This window comes from Ruditapes philippinarum, unplaced genomic scaffold, assembly GCF_026571515.1.
Source record: "Ruditapes philippinarum isolate M1 unplaced genomic scaffold, ASM2657151v2 ctg9913_1_1_1_1, whole genome shotgun sequence".
Lineage (NCBI taxonomy): Eukaryota > Metazoa > Mollusca > Bivalvia > Venerida > Veneridae > Ruditapes > Ruditapes philippinarum.
In genome coordinates, this window is record NW_026867020.1 from 1 (window position 1) to 24,523 (window position 24,523).

The 24,523-nt window shown below is 34.1% G+C and overlaps 1 protein-coding gene across 2 annotated transcripts; it reads left to right on the forward strand.

The window, feature by feature from the left end:
• Positions 1-4,328: 4,328 nt before the first annotated feature.
• LOC132734533 (lipid droplet-associated hydrolase-like) lies at positions 4,329-21,504 on the forward strand. Of its 2 annotated transcripts, none has more exons than XM_060721294.1 (4): positions 4,329-4,466; positions 8,465-8,594; positions 13,775-13,909; positions 17,948-21,504. In XM_060721294.1, exons 2-4 carry the CDS (start codon positions 8,471-8,473, stop codon positions 18,607-18,609), a joined length of 921 nt encoding a protein of 306 aa, XP_060577277.1. In that variant the 5' UTR covers positions 4,329-4,466; positions 8,465-8,470; the 3' UTR covers positions 18,610-21,504. The 2 variants fall into 2 exon arrangements, with proteins under 2 accessions (XP_060577277.1, XP_060577278.1); XM_060721295.1 differs by lacking the exon at positions 4,329-4,466 and adding an exon at positions 4,527-4,566.
• Positions 21,505-24,523: the final 3,019 nt, after the last annotated feature.

A 24,523-nucleotide genomic window follows, 5' to 3' on the forward strand; every position in this document is an offset into this window, starting at 1 on the left:
TGTATCTTTTAAATTAAATATTGTTTAAATACTTATAACTGTGTATATATTGACCTTTTCGAAAACCTAGCTAAACACCGTTTTCTGGTACGTTGACGGATTTAGCTCTGGGGAATTACACCAAATGAAGTACATAACACAGTTACATGATATTTATATTTTTCTATCATTTTTTTACCGTTTAAGGTGAAAAAAAATTAATGTCTTTGAAAATTATCAATTTTCCTTGAATATCTATTGCAATTTTTTCAAAAAAATAAATTGTTTATGATGAAAATCAAAAAAATTTAAACAGACATAGTGGAATCTTCCATAATATATAAGGTTATTTTCTGCATAAACTTGTGTATCTACTTTATTTTATGTACATGTATGGAATTATTCATAAAATGATATTTAATTATTTTCTTATAAAGAAATAACTGTTTTATTTCAATTTAATTTAGAAAAGGCCGAAAACATGGAGTTCGCTATTACACTCCATTAGGTGAATTCCCCAAAGCTATGTACAGAAAGTACCGGAAAACGGCGTTTAGCAAGGTTTTCGAATTCGTGAATATCCAGTAACACTGAAATGTGAAAATCATGTTGGAATTGCAAATCTGTGGATTAAGAAAATAACTACATGTACACAGTATTTATGTATCATTACATTTATTTCTGGTATTAGTTTGATGTACATTGCAGTGACAATAGTCAGGGTCAGCCTAACGATAAAAGGAAACTAGTTACAGCAAAATAAATAATAATCATTTTGCTTGACTATACAATCTTTTCACATACCTGTATCTATATCAAGTACAAATCTTAGAAAATAAAACTAACCTTCAAAGTGCTGTCATCTTCTCTTAATATATTGCTACAGTAATTTTCCCTTAAAATATTACTACAGCAAGCATGATTTGAACAAGGATTTCTGCCTCTTATTGCTGGCCTGGACTTTGAAGAATACAGACGAACTCCACTGAATCGTAATGCCTTGTATAATAAAAGTTTTCCTTTCATCATCATTTTGTTAAACAGCAGTCTGAAAAGTCAATAAACAAATCATAAGTACCATGTTTGTGTACCTTCAAGCAATTGATCATGGGTCAAAATGAGTCCACAATTCCAGATTGTTGGGGCTCAATCCTTAAAAGAACAAACTTGGGCAATTTCCTGAATATTTATATTTTCAGCAACTGACAACTACTACTATTGTTAAGATACTTACATTATTCTACACCGAACTTTATTTTTGACATACGATTTATTTTTGTTTACGTAAACCGTCAGCTTTATGGTTGCATAACCACATAATATTACCCCACCCACAAAACTGACAACATTTAGAAGCTGAAAAAAAGGATTAAATTTATAATTTCAATAGTAAGATATTCTTACTGATATAATATTTTAACAGTTGTATATTGCGAGAAAATTAAAATATAAAAATAAACTTACAAATCAAATACTTTCACGTTTATGTAAGATCCATCCGATTTTTATGTCAGTATACGGTCGTGAAATTATTCCTGGTATCAAAGGCGCTTGCTTACCTAAAAAACAACGAACAAACAAAAAACGGAAAGTTTCAAACTTACTTTGCAAATGGACGCTAAATTACTTGATAGGAAACACTTGAAATGTGCCGGGTTGTGGAATTTTGCATACTGTAATGATACTTAAACTGCGATCTCCCTTTCCAGAGTCTTTCAGGATAATCAATAAAAAAAACTTTGATGCTGATTACGGGCGTTACAGAAATACATATACTGTGCTCCATTGGGACGTGAAAAGTTGCATTTCCCGTTATATCATGGAGCTAAATATATATCTGTGATAATTTGTATCTCATTAGTAGACTCAATGAAACCATGCAAGTCTGCAACTTTTAGTTGTATATTTTCTTCAAAATTTAAATATTAATATAATATTATTGCTCACTATGCAGTAAGTGGTTCAATTATATACATTTGTAGCTATGAAATATACACATATTTAAAATAGCATCATGTAGTACAGCTAGTTTTCTTGGCCATTATGAACTTAAAAGAAAGGGCGGTGAAAAATTCATCAGTGTCGGCTTTTAAAAAGACTGGAATCCGGACTGACTGACTGAAGTTAATGCTTAATGAGGGTCCATCGGCCCGTAAGGGCACAAAAAGCAGCTTTCGCTGTCGAGTACGGACCCCGGACATATTACCAGTCATGCATGCCCTTAAAGAGTTAATTTTGAAGCACAAAGTGGTGATAATTTACCTCCATGCAATTTCCACGGAGTATTAGCCCAAGATATGAATTTTGAGCCTAAAGTAGGTCACTGTACGGCGGTCAATGAGAACCTAAATTTACAGTAACCTGTGACAATATGAAAGGGTAGCCCTGAAAAGGGCTGTTGGTGCCAGCAAAAGGCCTGCCGTTTAAGCTTACGTACCCTAGTACACCATCTTAATTCGTCGACCCAAGCGCCTACTTTGTAGGGCCACTCCCCTCGGCTTTAGTAAGGACATAGGCAGCTGATCCGCAGCACAAGTTCCGATCTTTTTTCGCTGTTCCCAGTCATCAAATCTTCTGCCGATGCCCTGTGTCTTCTCAACGACGTACACGTACCGAGGGGAAGAGAGAAGACTGGAATCCGGGATCTTATTAAAGATATAAATATCCTGATATCTGACCATCTAACATATAGGTATCAACGGGAGTCCGCGGGATCAGGATCTACTGTCTCCAAGTATAATGACATTTATTAATCATTGGACAATTGTTCACTAGCTGAAATATGTAAAGATTTACATTTTGTCGTAGACATTTTTTTCGTGCATGTGTTTATTTATAATTAGAAATACTATTTCACTTCTCTTTTCGAGTATTTTACGTGTGTATAATTGATTTTAGTAAAGTTGTATAGGTGAATAACAGTAATAATGATACAAGTGTATTTGTAAGACGGGTTTATTTTTAAAATAAAGAAAATCGTTTAAAAGTTAATCTTTGTATGCAAGTTTGGTCATACCCTGCTTAAATATTTCCCAGTTTAATAGGGACTTACAGAAGTTATTATGGGGCAGGGAGGGAGTGTTAAGGTATGATGATAGTTGGAATGAATACTTACAACAATTACATTAGGTATTGATTCGGGAGATTTGTCCATATAATTAATATAGGACTTTTATAAGTTAAATGCATTATTTTTACATGACTCGTGGATTTTCCACTATAGATAAAAAAAGTAACCGTGTTTATCTGCAAATGAAAGCTGTTTACAGAATACATATAGATATCAACAAAACAGGAGGCGACTATGAACGGAATTTGATATAGTATCAACTTTTGTTCGTCTACGAAAATTAATACACATTTTTTAAAGAAATATAGCGTTTTTATTGGATGTCAAATAAAGCTGGACACTAATAATAGTACGTTTTCTTTACTTATGAAATAACTTCTCACAGGTACTAGTTATTGTGAGTATATCTAGTATCCAGGTGAAGACCAAAAAATCCAGTCTGATAATCATGTTAAATTTGTTAATCAATTAATAAACCAATCTTGTAATTAAAAGAATTAATGTACGACATCATTGAAATTATTTACCCTCAGACGATGATTAGTTCTACGCGTGGAATGTGTATGAGTTTAATTTTCTGCATGAAGAAAGTGGTGTTAGCAAAATGCTTTAGCAAAACTAAATAAAATCTTAAAAACATGAAATAATGTGTATGCAATGCCGAAAGTGTGCGCACAACAACCGTTCACCACTCAAAATCAGCAGCTTAAATATTTGCAATAAAATTCGTGTAAATCGATCATATTGAGTATGTTCATGAGAGATAATAAAATGTATCACATCTCTCACGCCCCTGTACTGAACATAACCCACTCTGGGGCATTAATGTACAGGATAGCCTAACCCCGGCTTGAACAGTATTCAATCTTCAACACAAGTATATGAAATTATGATCTCAATAAACCAGAAGCAGAATAATATAACAACGATTATACATTACAATAACCTGGCAATGCTTTTTTCAATGCATGAAATTTACAAACTGAATTAGCTACGCACATGTATCATCTTTTTAAAAAAAATAGCATAATTTTAATGATATAGTGGGTTTAAAAAAATGTGATTCCGCGTTTTTTTAAATATTATTTTAAATTCCTATTTTTAAGTGTAAATAATACATTTGTTATTCTCTTCTTTTTTTCGTGCACAATCTATTTGAATTATCCCGTGCATAGTACAATTTTATGGAAGGGAATAATTATTTCACCATTTACATTGATTATAGATTTTCCGTTTTCAAAGTATTCCTTTCGGCTTTAATTTTTTATGGTTCCCAATTTAATTTTATAAATATGCTGGGTACCAGTCTAACCAGCTTGCTTACAGCATTAATATTGAATAATTAATGTTATAAATATAAATTTCAAGAGTCTCATTTAGCTATGATATATTTTGTTCTGTTTAAAATAATGAAAAAGTAATCAAATTAATTTATTTTTTATAAATCATTTATTATATTCCAGTTTCATAGATTTTTACATGCTATAGGCGACTTAAACTTTGCTCAGAAGCACCAGGTATGCTAAAAGGAATAATATTTGATTTTAATGCCTGTAGAATGCGTTTCGACTGTAATGTAGGTTTCATAAAGTCACTACCAACTAAAAGAAGTATTTGTTATCACATGTCAGGTCTTTATTTGAGAAAATGAATGAAATGATGTTAGTGAGGGAGTCGGCCCACTGAATTTTCGCCCTATTTATCCTATATGGCTGCTTTTCCTTAAGTCGTGGGTTTTCCTTGAGTCGTGGGTGGGTTAAAATCGTAAACGACTTTTTGTATGGTTAACAATGTATTTTGAAAGTCAATATTTCTTTTATAATTTGTTGTTTAAAAGTTGTAAATTACTGTAATTAATCAATCATTTGGCCATTTGTAGGGATTGTTTACATTTTTTGACGGACAACAACAACCTACTGCGCGTTTCCGGTATTTGGAACAGGCGCGACTAAAAAATTTCGCGCCAAAATTGGCCCACAGAAAGTCTCACTGAAACTATTACTTGAAATATAAACCAACACTGGGTCATCGCATCATGATATCCATTATCGATCCATTATCAATTCTTGAACAAAATTTTAAAATCATTTGTTGTATCTCCGTCTTTTTATAACTTAAAGTTATGTTTGTTTATAAAGCAAAATTAAGGCAATATGATACATTTGAAAACCACATACTTTTATTCAAATATCATTTGCAATTGCTACTACAATTTTGTTAATGTAAAAAGATTTTGAAGGCAGAATGAAAGTTGCCCTGATGTTTTATTTTAGTTTGATTACCAACTTTAATAGCTCTCAGAGATCTGCCAAGAATTTGAAAGTACTGGGCCCTTGGTCTGAAAATGATGGGCCATTTTTACCAAAGTATGGGCCTTGGGAAAATAAGTAAACATTGACCTAAATAATTGTTAAAAAGTTTGTAGATAATTGAATTTCCCTGGTAATAAAAACTTAACATCATATTTTATGACAAGTGTTTCACTTCTGAATAATTAAAAAAATTATGTCTACATGGTAACTTTCTAACTAATTTATTAATTGCAGCAAAATATTTTTTCAAATGGGCTGCTCAAAAATTTGATATGCAAATTTATTTACATAATTGCTGGTTCTTACTTAAAATGGTCTAAATAATGTGCATTATCCATTTAATTGTTCCTACTTTTGCCACCAAATGTCCCTAAACCACTGTATATTGACGAATTTTATTGCCCCTTGTATGCCTCTGTGTAGACAGCATACATCAAAGACACTTGCCGACAGACCTTTTGATCATGAAAAAAATCACACACAATGTTTCCCTGATGGTTAATCACCCTGTCAAATATTTCTGATGACAAATAGACATCTTTTTTTTACACTAAATCAGCCAAAGCTTACATGAACTTGAGTGACCTTAGGGGTGATTCAAGTTTTACACCTGTCAGATTATACTGTAACTTACAGCATTTCTTAAAATACCAACACTTTTTTTTCAGTTATCGATAATCATTGTAAATATTAAGTAGTTGTATAATTTGTTTGTTTGTTTTATTGGATTAAATTTACGTAGTAGAAATGAGTATCTGTGTGGGAAAGGGATTATAAAGAAGAAATGCAGGGTAAGTAGATAAACATGGACAAAAAAGCTATAGGGGAATGGATTAACTCAAGAATTGTATATGAGTTAGTGTTCATCCGTTGATGTTTCTACAGAAATTAGAAACTTTGACGGAGCGATAGCGACAGGAGAATGTTTCTAATTTCTGTAGAAACAGCACGGATGAATAGTTAACAAATTTAGTGTGTCAAGCTTTTATTTGGCCTCATAATCAGTCACTTTATTACGTCACTATGTGGTTTTATGAAGTACTATGAAAAATAAAGAATCGACTATGGACGAATTTGATATAGAATCGACTTTTGTTCTTCTATGAAAATTAACGCACAAAAATACAGCGTTTCATTGGATGACAAATAAAGCTTAGGACACTAAGCGTGATACAGGGGAAGCGGTAACATGTTGCTGTTATACCAGTTTTGACTGGACATGACTAAATACCCAACGGATCAGTTTTATTTTCTTATAAGTCAGGCACAGATTTTAGATGCGCCCATGGCCCTTTGCTGCCGATTTTCCTGCGCCATTCTCATTTTTTTAGCGCCAATGGCGCAAAATCGCGTCCTCGGCAGATCTCTGGCTCTTATTCAGGACTGTTTAGTACCGAATAAATTAATCAAATCTGACTCTAAATCGCTAAAGATAGGAGGCTCTAGTCATATAATGATGTTTAATAAATTGGTAAAGTAACTTGAAATAGTTCACTGAGACTTGGCCAATGTTTTCTTGCAATACTGTTGACATACATGTTAGCCACGACTCAAGGAAAAGCAAAATGCATTATGGATGCCAAAATGGTACCTATATATAAAAATGGGCTTAGATAATCGGAAATAAATCTTAAGAGATGCATAAAAGATCATGACAGTGCAAAATACAAATAGTTAAACATTTTCGGGTAATTTCAATGCTTGTTCGTGTGACGTCATCATACGTCACTGGTCTATTTTTAGAAATGCCCACGACTCTTGGTAAATAAAGCATAGTATATTCAACATTTAAAAGAACTACTTTCTAGACTACAACGGGCTTGGTCTCAGTCTAGGTAAAGCAGACTGGCCATATCTGGATAGAACGTTACTGAAAAAGGATCATTGTGTACACCAGTCTTGCTGTCGATTTTAGAGACCTGTGTAGCCTTTTGATACCATCTCTCGTACTCTCGACCAAAGTGATACATTTCATATTTGACAAATCAAATTTATGTTGTGCAGCAAGGGATAGTTTAATAACGTGACAAGCACTAACATTTCCTTTGTTTTGGCAAAGTTCCATTTTTACAGCTTCATTTTGACCATTTTAATAGCAAACGAAAGTTGAATTTTAAGATAATGGCAGCCAACTTTCATTTTTGAAATTGTGTATTTTGTAAATTTACCACTTTACTAATGTAGTCTAGATTTGTGGAATAAGTGAGATCAATAAGAATTCATTATTAAGCTTTCTTTCTGTTAAACCTACCACAAGTCAGACCATTTTACATACGTTTTATACAGTGAGATACGCAATCGGTTATCTTTACTCGCAATTCTACTGATAAGAAAAGCTTGTCGTCTGCTACTTCGAAACTGTCAATCCTTGTATTCTCAGTGGTCAGGAAGAGCACTAGGCATTTAAGGGGAAAATATAAGCATTTTTAGGGGAAATTTTACATATTTTGAGCTAGGGAAAACAGGCTTTATTCGGCTGTAAAATACAGTGAAAAAAATCACTGTTTATACAAGTACCTTTTTGCATTCATATGCATTTTGCTTTTCCTTGAGTCGTGGCTAGAATGTATGTCAACAGTATTGCAAGAATACATTGGTGAAATCTCTCTGAACTATTTCTTATATTTATAATTATAATAAGTTACCTTACCAATTTATTAAACATCGTTATTTATATGACTAGAGCCTCCTATCTTTAGCGATTTAGAGCAAGATTTGATTTATTTATTTGGTACTTAAAAGTCCTCAATAAGATCTATTCTGAGTAAAGGTTTGTAATCAAACTAAAATTAAACATCAGGGCAACTTTCATTCTGCCTTCAAAATCTTTTATACATTAACAATATTGTCGCAACAATTGCATATGATATTTTAAATAATGTGGTTTTCAAATTTATCCTATTCCCTTAATTTTACTTTATAAACCACCATTACTAATTGCAAAAAGACTTAGATAAAACAAATGATAACTATAAACAAGTTTGATAATGGATTGATAAAAGATATGATTACAAAACTGTTGTAAGATGTTATTTTCCATCTTACTAAATGTAAAAAATCCTCTCAAATATGTGAGAAAGTTCTGTACCTAATGTATTTTCAGGTTTTGATGAGATTCAATATGGATACAGTAAGGAATATGGAATTCATCAATGTGTTAGGAATGCCTACCAGTGTATTAAAGTATGGTGAAATTTTACAGGACACAAAATCAATGTTTCTAGTCGTACCAGGTTTGTTTTACTTTTATTTGCTATGATCTGGTCCGTATTTTTGTGAATCACCACTTCCATGTCCAATCAGTAACTTGAGAAGGCATCAGCCCTTGTTATATAATTTGGTAGGGACATTGCCTATTGTCAGTAGATGACCCCTTTTGATTTTGAGGTCAAGGCCTGCAGAAATTAAAATAGGCTTCTAATAAAATATCTTTACTAATTTTTCAGCAGATTTTTTATGAAACTTCAAAAATAATCTTTGAGGTATTCCTACAAAAGCTGAAAATGTTCCAGTCTGCTAAAAAAAGTTGCATACAGAACTTTAAATAGAAATTATTATTAACTTTCAGATTTTATAAAACTTGCCAGAATGATCATTGGGTTGTTATTTTCTAAAAATAAATAAATAAAGTCAAAAATGATTTGTCTTGTTGAACTTAACAACGGACGGAGAGAGAGAATTAATTATAATCTCTTAACATGTTAACTTCAACACAAGGGGAAAAGAATAATAATCTTGTTTTGACACCTCTTGTACCCTGTGTTTAAACTGACCAACACCAGAATTTTTTATGTGCCTTTAGGCTTTTTCAAAATCGATTTTGCTCATCTTAACTTTTAACAGTTGTCACTTGACTTGAGGTCACAGTTTTAAAGTGCATCAGACTTTGTCGGAATGACCATATTATTGATCAGTTGGATTAGTTTAATTTATGGGTCATCTTGGGTTCAAAAACTAGGTCACCATGTTAAAGAAATACCTTGTCTTGAGGCCATCAAAGCTTTTCAGGATGGTTTCCTCAATAGTATCTCTAATGAGTTCAATAATGGGCCATCTTGGGTTATAAACTAGATCCCAAGGTCGAATGAAAGCAAAACATTAAAAGCAAAATTAACAAGTTTTTAACACTGCTGTAAGTATGAATCTGACCAGAGACTTCAGATTTTTATGTCCCCGCCATAAAATGGCTGGGGCGTATAGTGTTACCCTGTTCAGTCATCATCAGTTTCCTTTAATTATCTTAGTAACGGTTGCACACATTCAACTCAAATTGACATGGGGATATATTTCATAAAAAAAAAACAGGTCAAGTTCAAATTTGGTCATGGTTCAATGACTTTTGGCAGAGTTATGCCCCTTGATGAAATTTTCAGTTTCCGTTCATTACCTCCCCAACGGTATTACACATTCAACTCAAGTTTGACATATGGATGGATACGTCAAAGAAATGCGCAGGTCAAGTTTGAATTTGGTCATGGTTCGATGATTTTTGGCAGAGTTATACCCCTTTCACTTTGAAAATAATATGAAATTATCAGTTTCCGTTCATTATCTCCTCAACGGTATTACACATTCAACTAAAATTTAACATATGAATATGTCAAAGGAATGGGCAGGTCAAGTTCAAATATGGTCATGGTTTGATGATTTTTGGCAGAGTAATGCCCCTTTCACTTTAAAAATAATATGAAATTTTCAGTTTCCTTTCATTATCTCCCCAACAGTATTACACATTCAACTCAAATTTGACATATGGATACATTAAAGGAATGCACAGGTCAATTTGGTCATGGTTTGATGATTTTTGGCAGAGTTATGCCCTTTTACATTGAAAAATAATATGAAATTTTAAGTTTCCATTCATTATCTCCCCAATAGTTGTACATATTATACTCAAATTTAACATATGGATATGTCATAAGAATACACTGGTCAAAATCGAGTTTGGTCATGGTTTGATGATAACTGACAGAATTATCCCTCTTGAACTTTGAAAAAAAACCAGAAATTTTTAGTTTTCTTTCATATCTCCCCAATGGTTGTACACATTGAGCTCAATTTGATAAATAGATACATCTTAGGAATTAGCAGTTCAAGTTTGAATTTGGTCATGGTTCAATGATTTTGGACAAAGTTATCTCTTTTGAATGTTGGAAAAATTTAGAATTTTCAGTTTCTGCACTCATACTTTAGTGGAAATGTATGCAGTTAATATCATTTTGGCTACAAATATGCAATATGCAATTTACTAAAGGTTAACACTGAATAGTTTCAGTGCCTTGAACTTTGTATAAAAATGTTTACATTGAATAGTTTTTAAGTGCTTTGAACTTAAAATGTAAAAAATACATTTGTGGCATAACAACCCATTTCTAGTTTCATGTTAGGAAGCTATCCAGCTAGCATAGTATGTCTGTGTGTAAGGTTCTACTCTGAAACCCTTTTATACCTGAAATGTGAGGAGTGGGGTATCAGAGATGTTTCCCCGCCAGTAATACAAATGTAGCTGGAAAGTCACCATGACCTTTACAGTTACTCAGCCAAAGCCATCATTTTTGATGACTAAATGACTTATTTTCAAGTCAGAGACTGAATGACTTATTTTGAAGTCAAAGACTGAATGACTTAAGTCAGAAACCATTTCATTTATTAATCAGAAAACATTTTGGTATTATTGTTTTGTAATCAGAAAGCATTTCATGTTTTAAACAAATTCCAGGAGCTAGGCATCATGTATGAACATTTTCAGTTTGTAACAAAAAGATGCAATTGCATTAGGAAAGATCCTGATGTGGCTTGGATTCGAACTAGTGACTTACAAGTGATAGAAACAAAGTTTTAGCCCACTAAGCCAAAGAATTTATTCCCAGGCACAGTTGTCAGAAGTTGTACATATTTATGAATCATAACAGTTGACAAGATTAAATTTAGGTGACCTTTGATCAAAACTAGGTTAAATTCATGACAAACAATGCCATCTTTCTGAAATTACTGTTTTATTTGGATTTTGTCAAAACTAGTAAGAATGACTATATTTTTAGACAAACTTGGCCAATAAGACGGACAATCATGGTCTTCTTGTTTACAATAGGTAATTACACTGTATGTAGAATTATATACACAACAAATACATCATGAACTGAAGAATACCTGCCCCTACCCTATTTTCCCCCTAATTGGCCCCTTTTTAGCTCGACTATTCGATAAGTAGAGCTATTGCAGTCACCCGAGCGTCCGCGTCCGTGTAACCACTTATGTTAAAGTTTTTGTAATAGTTCAAATATTTTCAAAGTCCATTGACATATGGCTTTGAAACTTTGCACACTTGTTCACCATCATGACCCCAACCTGTAGACAGGAGGAGGTAACTCTATTAAGCATTTTGACAGAATTATGCCCCTTTTTATGCCACCGCAGCATCTGCGATGCGGTGGCATATAGCGATTCACCTGTGTGTGTTTGTGTGTGTTTGTTTGTGTGTGTGTGTGTGTGTGTTATATAGATTATATAGGTGAACTTATAAAATCTTTTGTGAAAAACCAGTAGTCCAATTTTCAACCAACTTGGCAGGATTGATCCTTGGGTGAAAGGGCTTCCAAAGTTGTTCAAAGAACTTCATTCCATGCAGAAATCTGGTTGCCATGGCAACAAAAAGGAATTATAAGAACAAATTTAAAAAATCTTCTTGTAAAGACCCAAAAGGCCTAGAGCTTAGATATTTTGCATAAGGCATTGTCTGGTAGAACCCTCTACCAAGGTTGTTCAAATTATAGCCCTGGGTCAAAATCGGCCCCGCCCGGGGTCATTGATTTTCACTATATGTACATATAGTAAAAACTTAAAATACCTTATTGTAAAGACCCAAATAGCCTAGAGCTTAAATATTTTGCATAAGGCATTGTCTGGTAGACCTCTACCAACATTGTTTCAAAATTATAGCCCTGGGGTCAAAATAGGCCCCGCCCCGGGTCATTGTTATATAGATTATATAGTGAACGTAAAAAATCTTTCTTGTGAAAAACCAATAGTCCAATTTCAACCCAAACTTGGCAGGATTGATCCTTGGGTGAAGAGCTTCCAAAGTTGTTCAAAGAATTTCATTCCATGCAGAAAAATCTGGTTGCCATGGCAACCACCAAAAGGAAATTATAAGAATAAATTTAAAAAAAATCTTCTTGTAAAGACCCAAAAGGCCTAGAGCTTTAGATATTTTTTGCATAAGGCATTGTCTGGTAGACCTCTACCAAGATTGTTCAAATTATAGCCCTGGGGTCAAAATCGGCCCTGCCCCGGGTCATTGATTTTCACTATATGTACATATAGTAAAAACTTAAAATACCTTATTGTAAAGACCCAAAAAGCCTAGAGCTTAGATTATTTTGCATTAAGGCATTGCCCTGGTAGACCTCTACCAAGATTGTTCAAATTATAGCCCTAGGGTCAAAATCGGCCCGCCCCCGGGGTCATTGATTTTCACTATATGTACATATACGTAAAAACTTTAAATACCTACTTGTAAAGACCCAAAAGGCCTAGAGCATAAGGCATTGTTTGTAGACCTCTACCCAGATGTTCAAATTATAGCCTGGGGTCAAAATCGGCCCTGTTCCGGGGTCATTGGTTTTCGTTATATGTATTATAGTAAAAACTTTAAAAAAATTTCTTCTAAGCAATTGACAAATGCTAGAGGTTAGATATTTTGCATGAAACATTGTGTAGTGGAACCTCTAGCAAGATTGTTCAAATTATAGCCCTGGGGTCAAAATTGCCCCGCCCCGGGGGTCATTGATTTTCAATATATACATATAGTAAAAAATAAAAAAATCTTATTGTCTGTAGGTACAAGGTACAAGGCTTCAAAAACTTAAAATACCTTCTTGTAAATGCCCAAAAGGCCTAGAGCTTAGGTATTAATGCGGTGGCATAGCATTTTTCTCAAATGCAATCTTGTTCGACTTAGAATTTACGTTAAAGTTTTTGTAATAGTTCAAATATTTTCAAAGTCCATTGACATATGGCTTTGAAACTTTGCACACTTGTTCAACATCATGACCCCAACCTGTAAACAGGAGGAGGTAACTCTATCAAGCATTTTGACAGAATTATGCCCCTTTTTCGACTTAGAATTTACGTTAAAGTTTTTGTAATAGTTCAAATATTTTCAAAGGCCATTGACATATGGCTTTGAAACTTTGCACACTTGTTCACCATCATGACCCCAACCTGTAAACAGGAGGAGGTAACGGTATCAGGCATTTTTTTTACTATCAAGCACTAAGAATAGTCGAGCGTTGCTGTCCTACCGACAGCTCTTGTTATTGCATTTTATTATGTTATGATTATCAGATTATTTAATAAATTAAATGGTATAACATCATAATTTAATATGTTGTAAATTGTTTTTAAATTTCAGGAAATCCAGGTGTTGTTGAATTCTATGATGATTTTATGAGTCATCTGTATACAAGCTGTGGAGGTACAGTGCCTGTTTGGGGTGTGTCACATGCTGGACATGTACTCCCACCTGCTGGAAACCAGGACTTGTACAGTAAGTTTGACTAGTAGCCAATGAAATATTTATGGTTTATTTTGGTTTAAACATATTTATTTAAGCTCGATTGTGAAACAAGTTCTTGCAACTTTATATTAATCGCTTTCAAGTCCGCTTCCTGGAACTGGAAGTACTGGTGTCATATGACGAATGTCGTGATATGTCTTGACCCGATTAGGGCTTGAACCAATGATCCCTGGGCTGCCTTAACCACTAGGCCACCGCTCCCGTTCGTTAATTTTGTTGTGATGTATTAGATAAGTAGATAAATGGTGAATGAATTTTTGTATGTAGAACCAGAAGCATATAGAAAAAAGTGATAACTTTGCATCAACTTTTTAGCTCACCTGTCACAAAGTGACAGGGTGAGCTTTTATGATCGCTTTTCGTCCGGCGTCCGTCGTCTGTCTGTAAACTTTTGCTTTAAATGACATCTCCTCATAAACCACTGAGCCAATTTCATCCAAACTTCACAGGAATGTTCCTTTGGTGGTCACCTTTAAAAGTTGTTCAAAGAATTTAATTCCATGCAGAACTCTGGTTGCCATGGCAACCGAAAGAAAAATCTTTAAATATCTTCTTTTAAACAACCCTAAGAGCTAGAGCTAAGATATTTGGCATGAAACATCTTCTAATGAGTGTCTACCAAATTTGTTCAAATAAAAGCCCTGGGGTCAAAATTGGCCCCGTCCCAGGGGGGTCATTGATTTTCCCTATATGCATATAGTAAAAACTTAAAAAATCTTCTTTTAAAGAACTGTAAGAGCTAGAGCTTAGATATTTGGCATGAAACATCTTCTAGTGAATGTCTACCAAGTTTGTTCAAATAAAAGCCCTGGGGTCAAAATTGGCCCTGCCCCAGGGGGTCATTGATTTTCCCTATATGCATATAGTAAAAACTTAAAAAATCTTCTTTTAAAGATCCCAAAGAGCTAGAGCTAAGATATTTAGCATGAAACATCTTCTAATGAGTGTCTACCAAGTTTGTTCAAATAAAAGCCCTGAGGTCAAAATTGGCCCTGCCCCAGGGGTCATAGATTTTCCCTATATGCATATAGTAAAAACTTAAAAAATCTTCTTTTAAAGAACCGTAAGAGCTAGAGCTTAGATATTTGGCATGAAACATGTTCTAATGAATGTCTACCAAGTTTGTTCAAATAAAAGCCCTGGGGTCAAAATTGGCCCTGCCCCAGGGGGTCATTGATTTTCCCTATATGCATATAGTAAATACTTAAAAAATCTTCTTTTAAAGAACCCAAATAGCTAGAGCTAAGATATTTAGCATGAAACATGTTCTAATGGGTGTCTACCAAGTTTGTTCAAATAAAAGCCCTGGGGTCAAAACTGGCCCTGCCCTGGGGGTCATTGATTTTCCTTATGTGTATAGCAAAAACTTAAAAATCTTCTTTGAAAAAACCCAAATAGCTAGAGTTTAGATATTAAGCATGAAACATCTTTAAGTAAATATCTACAAAGTTTGTTCAAATAAAAGCCCGGGGGTCAAAACTGGCCCTGCCCCAGGGGTGTCATTGTTTTAAACTATATGTGTATAGTAAAAACTTAAAAAATCTTCTTTTAAAAAAACCCAATGAGCTAGAACTTAGATGTTTAGCATGAAACATCTTCTTATGGGTGTCTACCATTAAGTCCTTTCAAATAAACAAATAAAAGCCCTTGGTTAAAAATTGGCCCGGGGGGGGGGGCTATATACAGGTGAGCAACCTCAGGGCCATCATGGCCCTCTTGTTCAATGTATGACTCAATAAACAGATAAAATTGTTATGTATATCACACAGAATTTAATTTTATATAGAACAAACATTTTTAGTTTGAACTAACTTCCAGAGAAAAGGTTTGCCCATATAGTTCAAAAGGGAGAGCTTCAGGTTTGTAATATAAGAGCAGCTGGTTCTCTTGGCAAAGCAAAATTTTCTTTGTAACATTTGATCTCAGACATTCTAATTATACCCCCACAAACGAAGTTTAGGGGGGGTATATAGGAGTCAGCTTGTCGGTCGGTCGGTCCGTCGGTCGGTCCGTCGGTCGGTCCACATCATGGTTTCCGGACGATAACTAGAGTTTGGAATGAGGTATTGTAATCAAACTTGGTATATAGGCAACCTTATGTGGAAACTCCGGTTGGTATTGGCATTTGGACCCCCTGGGGTCAAGGTCAAGGTCACCGTTACTAAAAATAGAAAAAATGGTTTCCGGACAATAACTAGAGTTAGGAATGAGATATTGTTATCAAACTTTGTGTATAGCAAGCTTATATGAAGACCTGGGTTGGTATTGCATTTAGGCCCCCTGGGGTCAAGGTCGAGGTCATGGTTACTAAAAATAGAAAAATGGTTTCCGGACAATAACTTGAGTTAGGAATGAGATATTGTAATCAAACTTGGTGTATAGCAAGCTTATATGAAGACCTGGGTTGGTATTGTATTTGGACCCCCTGGGTCAAGGTCACCGTTACTAAAAATAGAAAAATGGTTTCCGGACAATAACTAGAGTTAGGAATGAGATATTGTTATCAAACTTTGTGTATAGCAAGCTTATATGAAGACCTGGGTTGGTATTGCATTTGGACCCCCTGGGGTCAAGGTCACCGTTACTAAAAATAGAAAAATGGTTTTCCGGACAATAACTTGAGTTAGGAATGAGATATTGTAATCAAACTTGGTGTATAGCAAGCTTATATGAAGACCTGGGTTGGTATTGTTTTTGGACCCCCTGGGGTCAAAGTCAAGGTCACCGTTACTAAAAATAGAAAAATGGTTTCTGGACAATAACTAGAGTTAGGAAGAGATATTGTTATCAAACTTGGTGTATAGCAAGCTTATATGAAGACCTGGGTTGGTATTGCATTTTGACCCCCTGGAGGTCAAGGTCAAGGTCACCATTCCTAAAAATAGAAAAATGGTTTCCGAACAATAACTAGAGTTAGGAATGAGATATTGTAATCAAACTTTGTGAAAAGCAAGCTTATTTGGAGACCCCAGTTGGGATTACAATTAATTGAAATATTTCTTTGTACACAGTTGATAGTTTGTGTTGAAATTTTTCTTCAGACTACTTATTTTTCAAAAAGTTGCTGGTGGGGGTATTAATCACCTTCAGTGATAGGTCTAGTTCTCATTTGTCTCTTACCACTGATTAAGAAATCATGTGGAGTTAGTTACATGCTTTTTCCCAGTGAGTTACAAGATCTATTCCAAGATGCTTATTTTTTCCGAATCGTAATTCCCAATTGGGCCATCCTTAAAAAAATGTTTGTTTGCAGTAACGCGACCGACTCACAAAATTTGCCACTACTCAAAATTTTTTTTCATGGTCTGGATAAAAAATTATTATTTTTTGAATCAGAAAATTATGCCTTGTGCTTTGTTTTCGTTCTTTTAAAGGTAAATAGAAGAAATAAAATGTAGGTCTTATTAAATTAGAATTCAGTTATCAATTTATCAATTGTTACCAGATTATCAAAGCATATATTGTCCAGCATTTTGAAATTCCATGTTTATTTGGGAGTACAGTTCAATAAAAAAAAAAAAAAATCAACCTACCTACCCACCTTGAAAATTTTGGGTCGGGTTACTGCAAACAAACATTTTTTTAAGGATGGCCTTGTACTGAAATTTTTGATATCCAAATTGTTGACATTCATTAATTAGTAGTCAGTCTTTTGTAAAGAAATTGTTAAATACTGATTAGTTATCTAGGAAAGCCGGTTAGGAGGACCGACTGCCGAGATAATGACCTGAAAATGTGTTGAAATAATGTTAAAACAAGACAGACAAACTTGAAAATTGAAATAGCATTATAGTCTGTTTTTGTTATAAATACTCAACATATAAATCAGACATTATTCCTGGCTATGATGTCCTTGGATTGTTTTTGTCATTGAGAATTATCATACATTGAGTTTAATTATAAGAATATTAACCTCATTTTGCATGATAGCAATTACTTGTAAAAAAAAATGAATATCCATTAATTTTCTTTTCTATATTAAGAAGGCTACATGTTTTATTGTTTCAGAAAAGTTGAGCTATGAAGTCTGTACCCTAGATGGTCAAATAAGACACAAAGTGGCTTTCATCAAAGAAAACATTCCAAAGAAAACAAAACTGTTCCTGATTGGACATTCAATTGGCTGTTACATAATTCTAAAAATACTCGACCAATTGGAGCAGCCGATAGGTAGATGTTTCATGCTGTTTCCAACAATAGAAAGAATGGCTGTATCTCCAAATGGCAGGATTTATACTCCAGCATTGAAGTATTTACGGTGGATGGCACCACTTCTAGTCTCAGGTGTTGGTCTCTTACCTCAGGGTATAAAGACATGGTTGCTACGCAGCCATTTTAAAGATGAAAATGTGCCTGAATGTGTTCATTCAGCAACTGAAGGTTTGATCAATCCATTCTGTGTAAGCAATGCCTTGTTTATGGCACACCAAGAAATGTCGAAAGTGGCAGAGCTTGACAAAACCCTAGTTGAGAATCATTTGGACCGTCTTAGTTTTTATTTTGGAAAATCTGATGATTGGTGTCCTCCACATTATGGAGAGGATTTCAAGAAATTGTTCCCCACCTGTGATATACGAGTCTGTGAAATGGGATATAGCCACGCATATGTGATAGATGCTAGCTTACACATGGCTGATATTGTGGCCAAATGGTGTCAGGACTTTATGTGATATTTTGTACCTGGAAACAGAAAAAAGTCAGGGAAGTGCAATAATCAGTTTGAGAATTATGTACAAAATTGTAAAACTTGTGTGTACAAAAGGGAGTAATCATGTATACATATATATATATGAAATTCTATTCCTTTTATAAATGGATTTGATGAATACAATTCTTGTAAAGACATGCTGACTGCTACAATGAAACTGATCAAAATTGTTACCGGATTAGTACATTGTATTAAAATGAATAAAGTCAAATCAATTGAAATGCTCAAAATAAAGTAAACATTGAACGAATTCAACTTATTTAAAATGATTTTATGAAATCGAAAATGAAAAGAATGTAAGCACATATCATATCAACTTAGCATGAACTCAGGGAAATTTGAAGAAAAGTAGATATATAACATTCTTGTTTGAATAATGCTCAAGATTTAAATTATTCCTTGAAACAGATTTAAATATGTATTGCTGTATTTGCTGCTATATGATTTGGAGACAAACTAGACCACACATTATCTGTGATTTGTGATCAAATAGAAACAGAAATAACATTTGAAGCAAGAGTGATTTGGAACTAGTGTCAACATAAAATCAATGAAGTTGTGATTGAAAACAAACCAGAAAGTACATTCTAGGAGACCCTTGTCAGATTTTAGATCATTGTAGTTAATTCTCGGGACTAAATCAGTGATATATATACCCGGTAAACACTCATAATTTTATACAGTGTTCTTTGACATTCACATGTTCATGAGCATGAGTTGCGATAGAATAATTGTGATAAACAGTAGATTCAAATACAGTATAATAAATATTGTATTTTGTTTCAAGAGGGCAACACTCCATTGATAACCATAACAACAGATCTGTGAGTTATTTTAAATCTATTTTCTGCATCCAGGGCTTATGTTTTGGTAAAGTGATTCCTTAACAAAATTGAAGTAATCATTTCAATTTAAAGAAAAAAAGTAGTCACAATTTATTCGTGGAAAAAAAACCTGATAGGTAACAATAGTAATAAGTGAAAAATTAATTTACTAAAGGAAACACTTGTAAAACTTATTGACTCAAAAATATATTTAAAGTACTGTCTGGTAAGTTGAAAAATCTGAATAGATAAACATTCCTAGGGTGGTAAATTAATAATGTCTAATAAATATGTTTGATAATATTCATTAACATTTTTTATTAAGTGAATTTTTTTTTTCTTTTTGCTTTTGAGTTACTTGTTCCAAACACGATTCTCTTGCGAATTATTTGGTCTGGCTGGTTGAATTGACAGTACGTTACCCTGATCCGTAAATGTGATAGGGAAGTGTGAAAATTGTAGGAGCCCTGTGTCTGGTAAAATTGTTTCAAGGAATATGGGGTTAAGTTTGGTCTGGACATAGTTTCTGAACTATGTGTAAGTTTCTAATTAGCTCGACTATTCGAAGAATATGAGAGCTATTGTAGTCGCCCCGGCGTCGGCGTCCGCGTCGGCGTCTGCGTTGGTTAAAGTTTTTTGTAAAGTCAAATATCTCAATTATTACTTGAGATATTCAATTGAAACTTACAATACTTATTTATAGTAACAAGGTACATCAGATTGACAAGTTGGATAACTCTGCCTACAATATTGACAGAATTATGCCCCTTTTTAACTTAGAAATTTTGGTTAAAGTTTTTTGTAAAGTCAAATATCTCAATTATTGCTAGAGATATTCAATTGAAACTTACAATACTTATTTATAGTGACAAGGTACATCAGATTGACAAGTTGGATAACTCTGCCTACAATATTGACAGAATTATGCCCCTTTTTAACTTAGAAATTTTGGTTAAAGTTTTTTGTAAAGTCAAATATCTCAATTATTGCTTGAGATATTCAATTGAAACTTACAATACTTATTTATAGTAACAAGGTACATCAGATTGACAAGTTGGATAACTCTGCCTACAATATTGACAGAATTATGCCCCTTTGGAACTTAGAAATTTTTGGTTAAAGTTTTTTTGTAAAGTCAAATATCTCAATTATTGCTTGAGATATTCAATTGAAAACTTACAATACTTATTTATAGTAACAATGTACACCAGTTTGCGAAATTGCATAACTCTGCCTGCAATATTTGCAGAATTATTTGCCCCTTTTAAAACTTAGAAATTTTGGTTAAAAGTTAAAGGTCTTCAAAGATATTTACTGGAAACTTTACACATGCACTTAGGGTCATAATTGGAGGGTCATAATTGTATGTCACTGACCAAGTTCCATAACTCTATCTTGCATAAAGGCTGATTCATATCCCCTTTTCCACTTAGTCTCTTGGTTAATGTTTACATGCAAGTTTTACATATCTCAATAACTATTAAAGATATTTATTTAAAACTTCACATATGCATTTAGGGTCATAATTGTAGGTCACTGACAAAGATCCATAATTCTATAAAATGAATTTATAAAAAAAAATTAGCCCTTTTGTGAACTTAAAAATTTTAACATTATCAAGGCTCCTTTACTATCAAGCACTAAGAATAGTCGAGCGTGCTGTCCTACCGACAGCTCTTGTTTTTTCTTGCCGTCAGCGGTAATATCTCTCCGTGTTTGGTGCACTTCTCTGCCTCTGTTTCCTACCTAGATTAGGTGATATTGACTTTTTGCTCCTCTCTTTTCTCCAACAATGGCCCGTTGAAGATCAATTTTGCGTGATCTTCAAATTTCTGCCATTTATCTGGTAATTCCTGCTATTCCAATTGATTTGCGGAAGCGGTATTCCTACCATTGTTCTCGCAAAGTGTGTAAAAAACATAACATGACATATATTTTATTCAACATAAAATTGTATACATACAATTTATAGTATACTTTATATGATAAATGTAATAATCCTTTTTCTTTTCTACTATTTTTATCATTTTTACTCTGACACCATGTAATATATTTATTGAATGTACATACATGTCAATATACTATAGTGTAATGTTACAAAGTTCTGTTATTCACAAATGTGAATATATATATAAAAAAGGACACAGATGTGAACTTATCAAGTTAAATCTTAGAACTGGTCACTGGCAGGAATCACCTGTCTATAATAAGAGCTACCTATTCCAGCATTCATGGATTATACTGACATGTAAAGGTCAAGGTAAAAGTATCAGGTAACTGATATCATTACAATTGAGACTTGGTTACTTGATAAATGATAGTATGAAATAGTAAATGTTTTTTATTCAGACAGGGTGATTATCAGTATTGTAACAGGGCTATAATTTAACTTTGCTATCAATGATATTTATTCTTCTTCGGCTTTTGGATCTCTGTTGTTTGGTTCTGCTGCTGCTATTCATGCTGGGTGATATTGTCTCTGAATATTATATTTTTTTAATAATATATATCTGATATCTATCGGATATGGCTTACAGATTCCTTTGAGATTTGTCTTCCTTTCAGTGACAATTTCGGAACAGTTGGAAGCGATGTTTTCAGTATTTGATGATTTCTGTTTTGCGTAGGCTGTTTTTTTTTTAGCTCTTAATCTGGTTCACATGCTAAGGTGACAGGGTGAGCTTTTTGTGGCTCTGCGTTTTCGTACGTTTTTGTTTGGCTCGGGTTTTTTTTTTGTTGGGCTGGTTTTTGGAGTTTCGCTTGTGCCGTTTCGTTGTTTTTTTGTTTGTTCTTTCCGTTAACTGTTACTTTATGATCATCTCTTCATAACACTAAGTTCATTTCTATCCATGACTTCACTATGGGAGATGGTCGTTTCCTTTTGTGTGGCACTTATTGAAAATTGGTCAAGAATTTTATTTTCGGTGCCGATTGCAGAAGTCTAGTGTGGTTGCGGCCATGGCATACCATGAAAGTATAAAAATCATAACTATTTCTCTAAATATATTGCGCGATAAGAGCCTCGAGTGATGCTTTAGATTTTGGTCAATGAAAACATGGCTTTCTAGTGTATGTCTACCATAAGTTTGTTCATAAAGTCCGGTCTGGGGTTTCAATTGGCCTGTCTCTGTGCGCCACGGGGGTTCGGATTCTTGAGGTTTTCTTCTCCTGAAGCATAGTGGAACCTTAATCTTTTCATTTAAGAACCCAAAGACCTATAGCTGATAGATGAGGTTTGAAGCTGAATCTGATCTCCTCTGTATTGGGTTTGTTCTACCTTAGAGTTGTTCATAATAACTCTGGGGGGAAAGACTTGGCTCTTTTCTGTCTCCAGGAGAGTCAGTCTGATTTAGTCCACGAGTATGGTTTCAATTAGGAAGGTTTAACTTTTAAAAAATCTTTCTTTGAATAGTAATCTTGCGCAATAGAGCTTAGGGTATGCTTCAGATATTGTGTCGATGAGATCAGTGGTTCTGATGTGGATGGTGTTCATACTTAAAGTTATGGTTTCAAATAAGCATTGTTTCTTGTTTCCCGTTCGGGGTCTAAAATTGGGCCGCGCGCTCCAGGTGGTGTCATTGATTCTTTCGCTCCTATTATTTGTATATATCGTACTTATTGAGCTTAGATCTGTTTTCTTTTAACAGAACCATAGCCTAGGAGCTAAGATATTTTAGCATGACATCTTCATGCTATGCGTGTTTTGGCCTTACCTTTAAGTTGTTATCCATATTATAACAAGCCTGCGGGTCAAAATGTGCCTGTCTGTCTGCCCAGGGGGTCATTTGATTTTTCCCTATATGGGGCATTGTAAAACTTAAACAATCTTTCGAAGAGAATCTCGTCGAGATAGGAGCTAGGAGATAGATATGTTAGGTGCGATGGAAAACATGTTCGATTATGGATTGTCTTAGGCGTGCCGGATAGTTTTGTGTCATAAGTGAAGCGGAGTCTCTGGGTCATAGGAGATCGTGCCGGCAGGGGGCAGCAGTGTTGGGGTCTATCTTGATGGTTGGTCTTATGTGTATCTAGGGGCTAAAAGCTTAAACATTTCTTTGGGAAAAAACATAATAGGCTAGAGTTTAGAGTATCTAACGTCTGTTGAAACAGTTTAGTTGAGGTTGTGCGACCGCAGATGGTTCGTTGGTTGGAATAAGAGCCTCAGGTCAATATTGCCCTGGGTCTTCTCGGTGTGTGTCACTGTTACATTTTTCCTTTATAGTTGGGTGTATGTTATTTTGAATCAAAATACTCGGTTATATAAACATCTGGTGATTGTTACCTTCGTTTTGTTTTGTCTATTCTTTGAAAAACAGTCGAGAATTATGCTGAGAGTTTAGTAATATTGAACACAAAGGTCACTTTTTCTAGTGAAGTGTCTTCAATAGGTTGTATCAAATATATAGCCTTGTGGTCTAAATTCGACCCGCCGGTGACATGATTTTTTCGCTTATTTATGTGTATTGCAGAAGAACTTAAAAATCTTCTGATAAACGTCTCGTATATGCTTAAGAGTTTAGTTAATTAGCTTATTTGAATATCATGTTTGTTCTGGAGTTAAGTGTGCTTAACATAAGATATTGTTCATATAAAACTGTGCTCTGCTATTCTATGCGGTCGTGTATTGTTTTTTAACTAATATGTGTAATATGAAATCTTTTACTCGGTAGCTAGACTTAATTGTTAGGCTATGAATAACTATCTTCTGAGTATGGGTGTTCTTATCCATAGTTTGTTCATATATAGAAGTTCTCTCTTGGGTTTAAATCTGGCGCCCGGTCGTGGGGCGATTATATAGCAGGTGACGACTTCGAGGGCCATCATGTGCCCTGTTTTTGTTATTTCTTTTTGTTTTTGAACATTAACAAAGTATATACAATTCACCTCATCTTTATAAATGATATATTATTAAGTGAGGCATGAAGTTTTTGTATCCTATATAATTGCATTTCTTCCTGTCCTTTAGGAAGCAGGTGTGTCTGGTTTTGGTGTGGGGACAGCTGTGCTGGTTTTGCCTGTGACTCTTTTTCATTATGAACATCCAATGAGCTA

Bases quoted from the DNA above. Each gene is read 5' to 3' on its own strand.
- LOC132734533 (XM_060721294.1), top strand. From the start codon at position 8,471: ATGAGATTCAATATGGATACAGTAAGGAATATGGAATTCATCAATGTG. The intron at 8,595-13,774 runs GTTTGTTTTACT...TTTAAATTTCAG, and splicing joins AATGTTTCTAGTCGTACCAG to GAAATCCAGGTGTTGTTGAA. The intron at 13,910-17,947 runs GTAAGTTTGACT...TTATTGTTTCAG, and splicing joins TGGAAACCAGGACTTGTACA to AAAAGTTGAGCTATGAAGTC.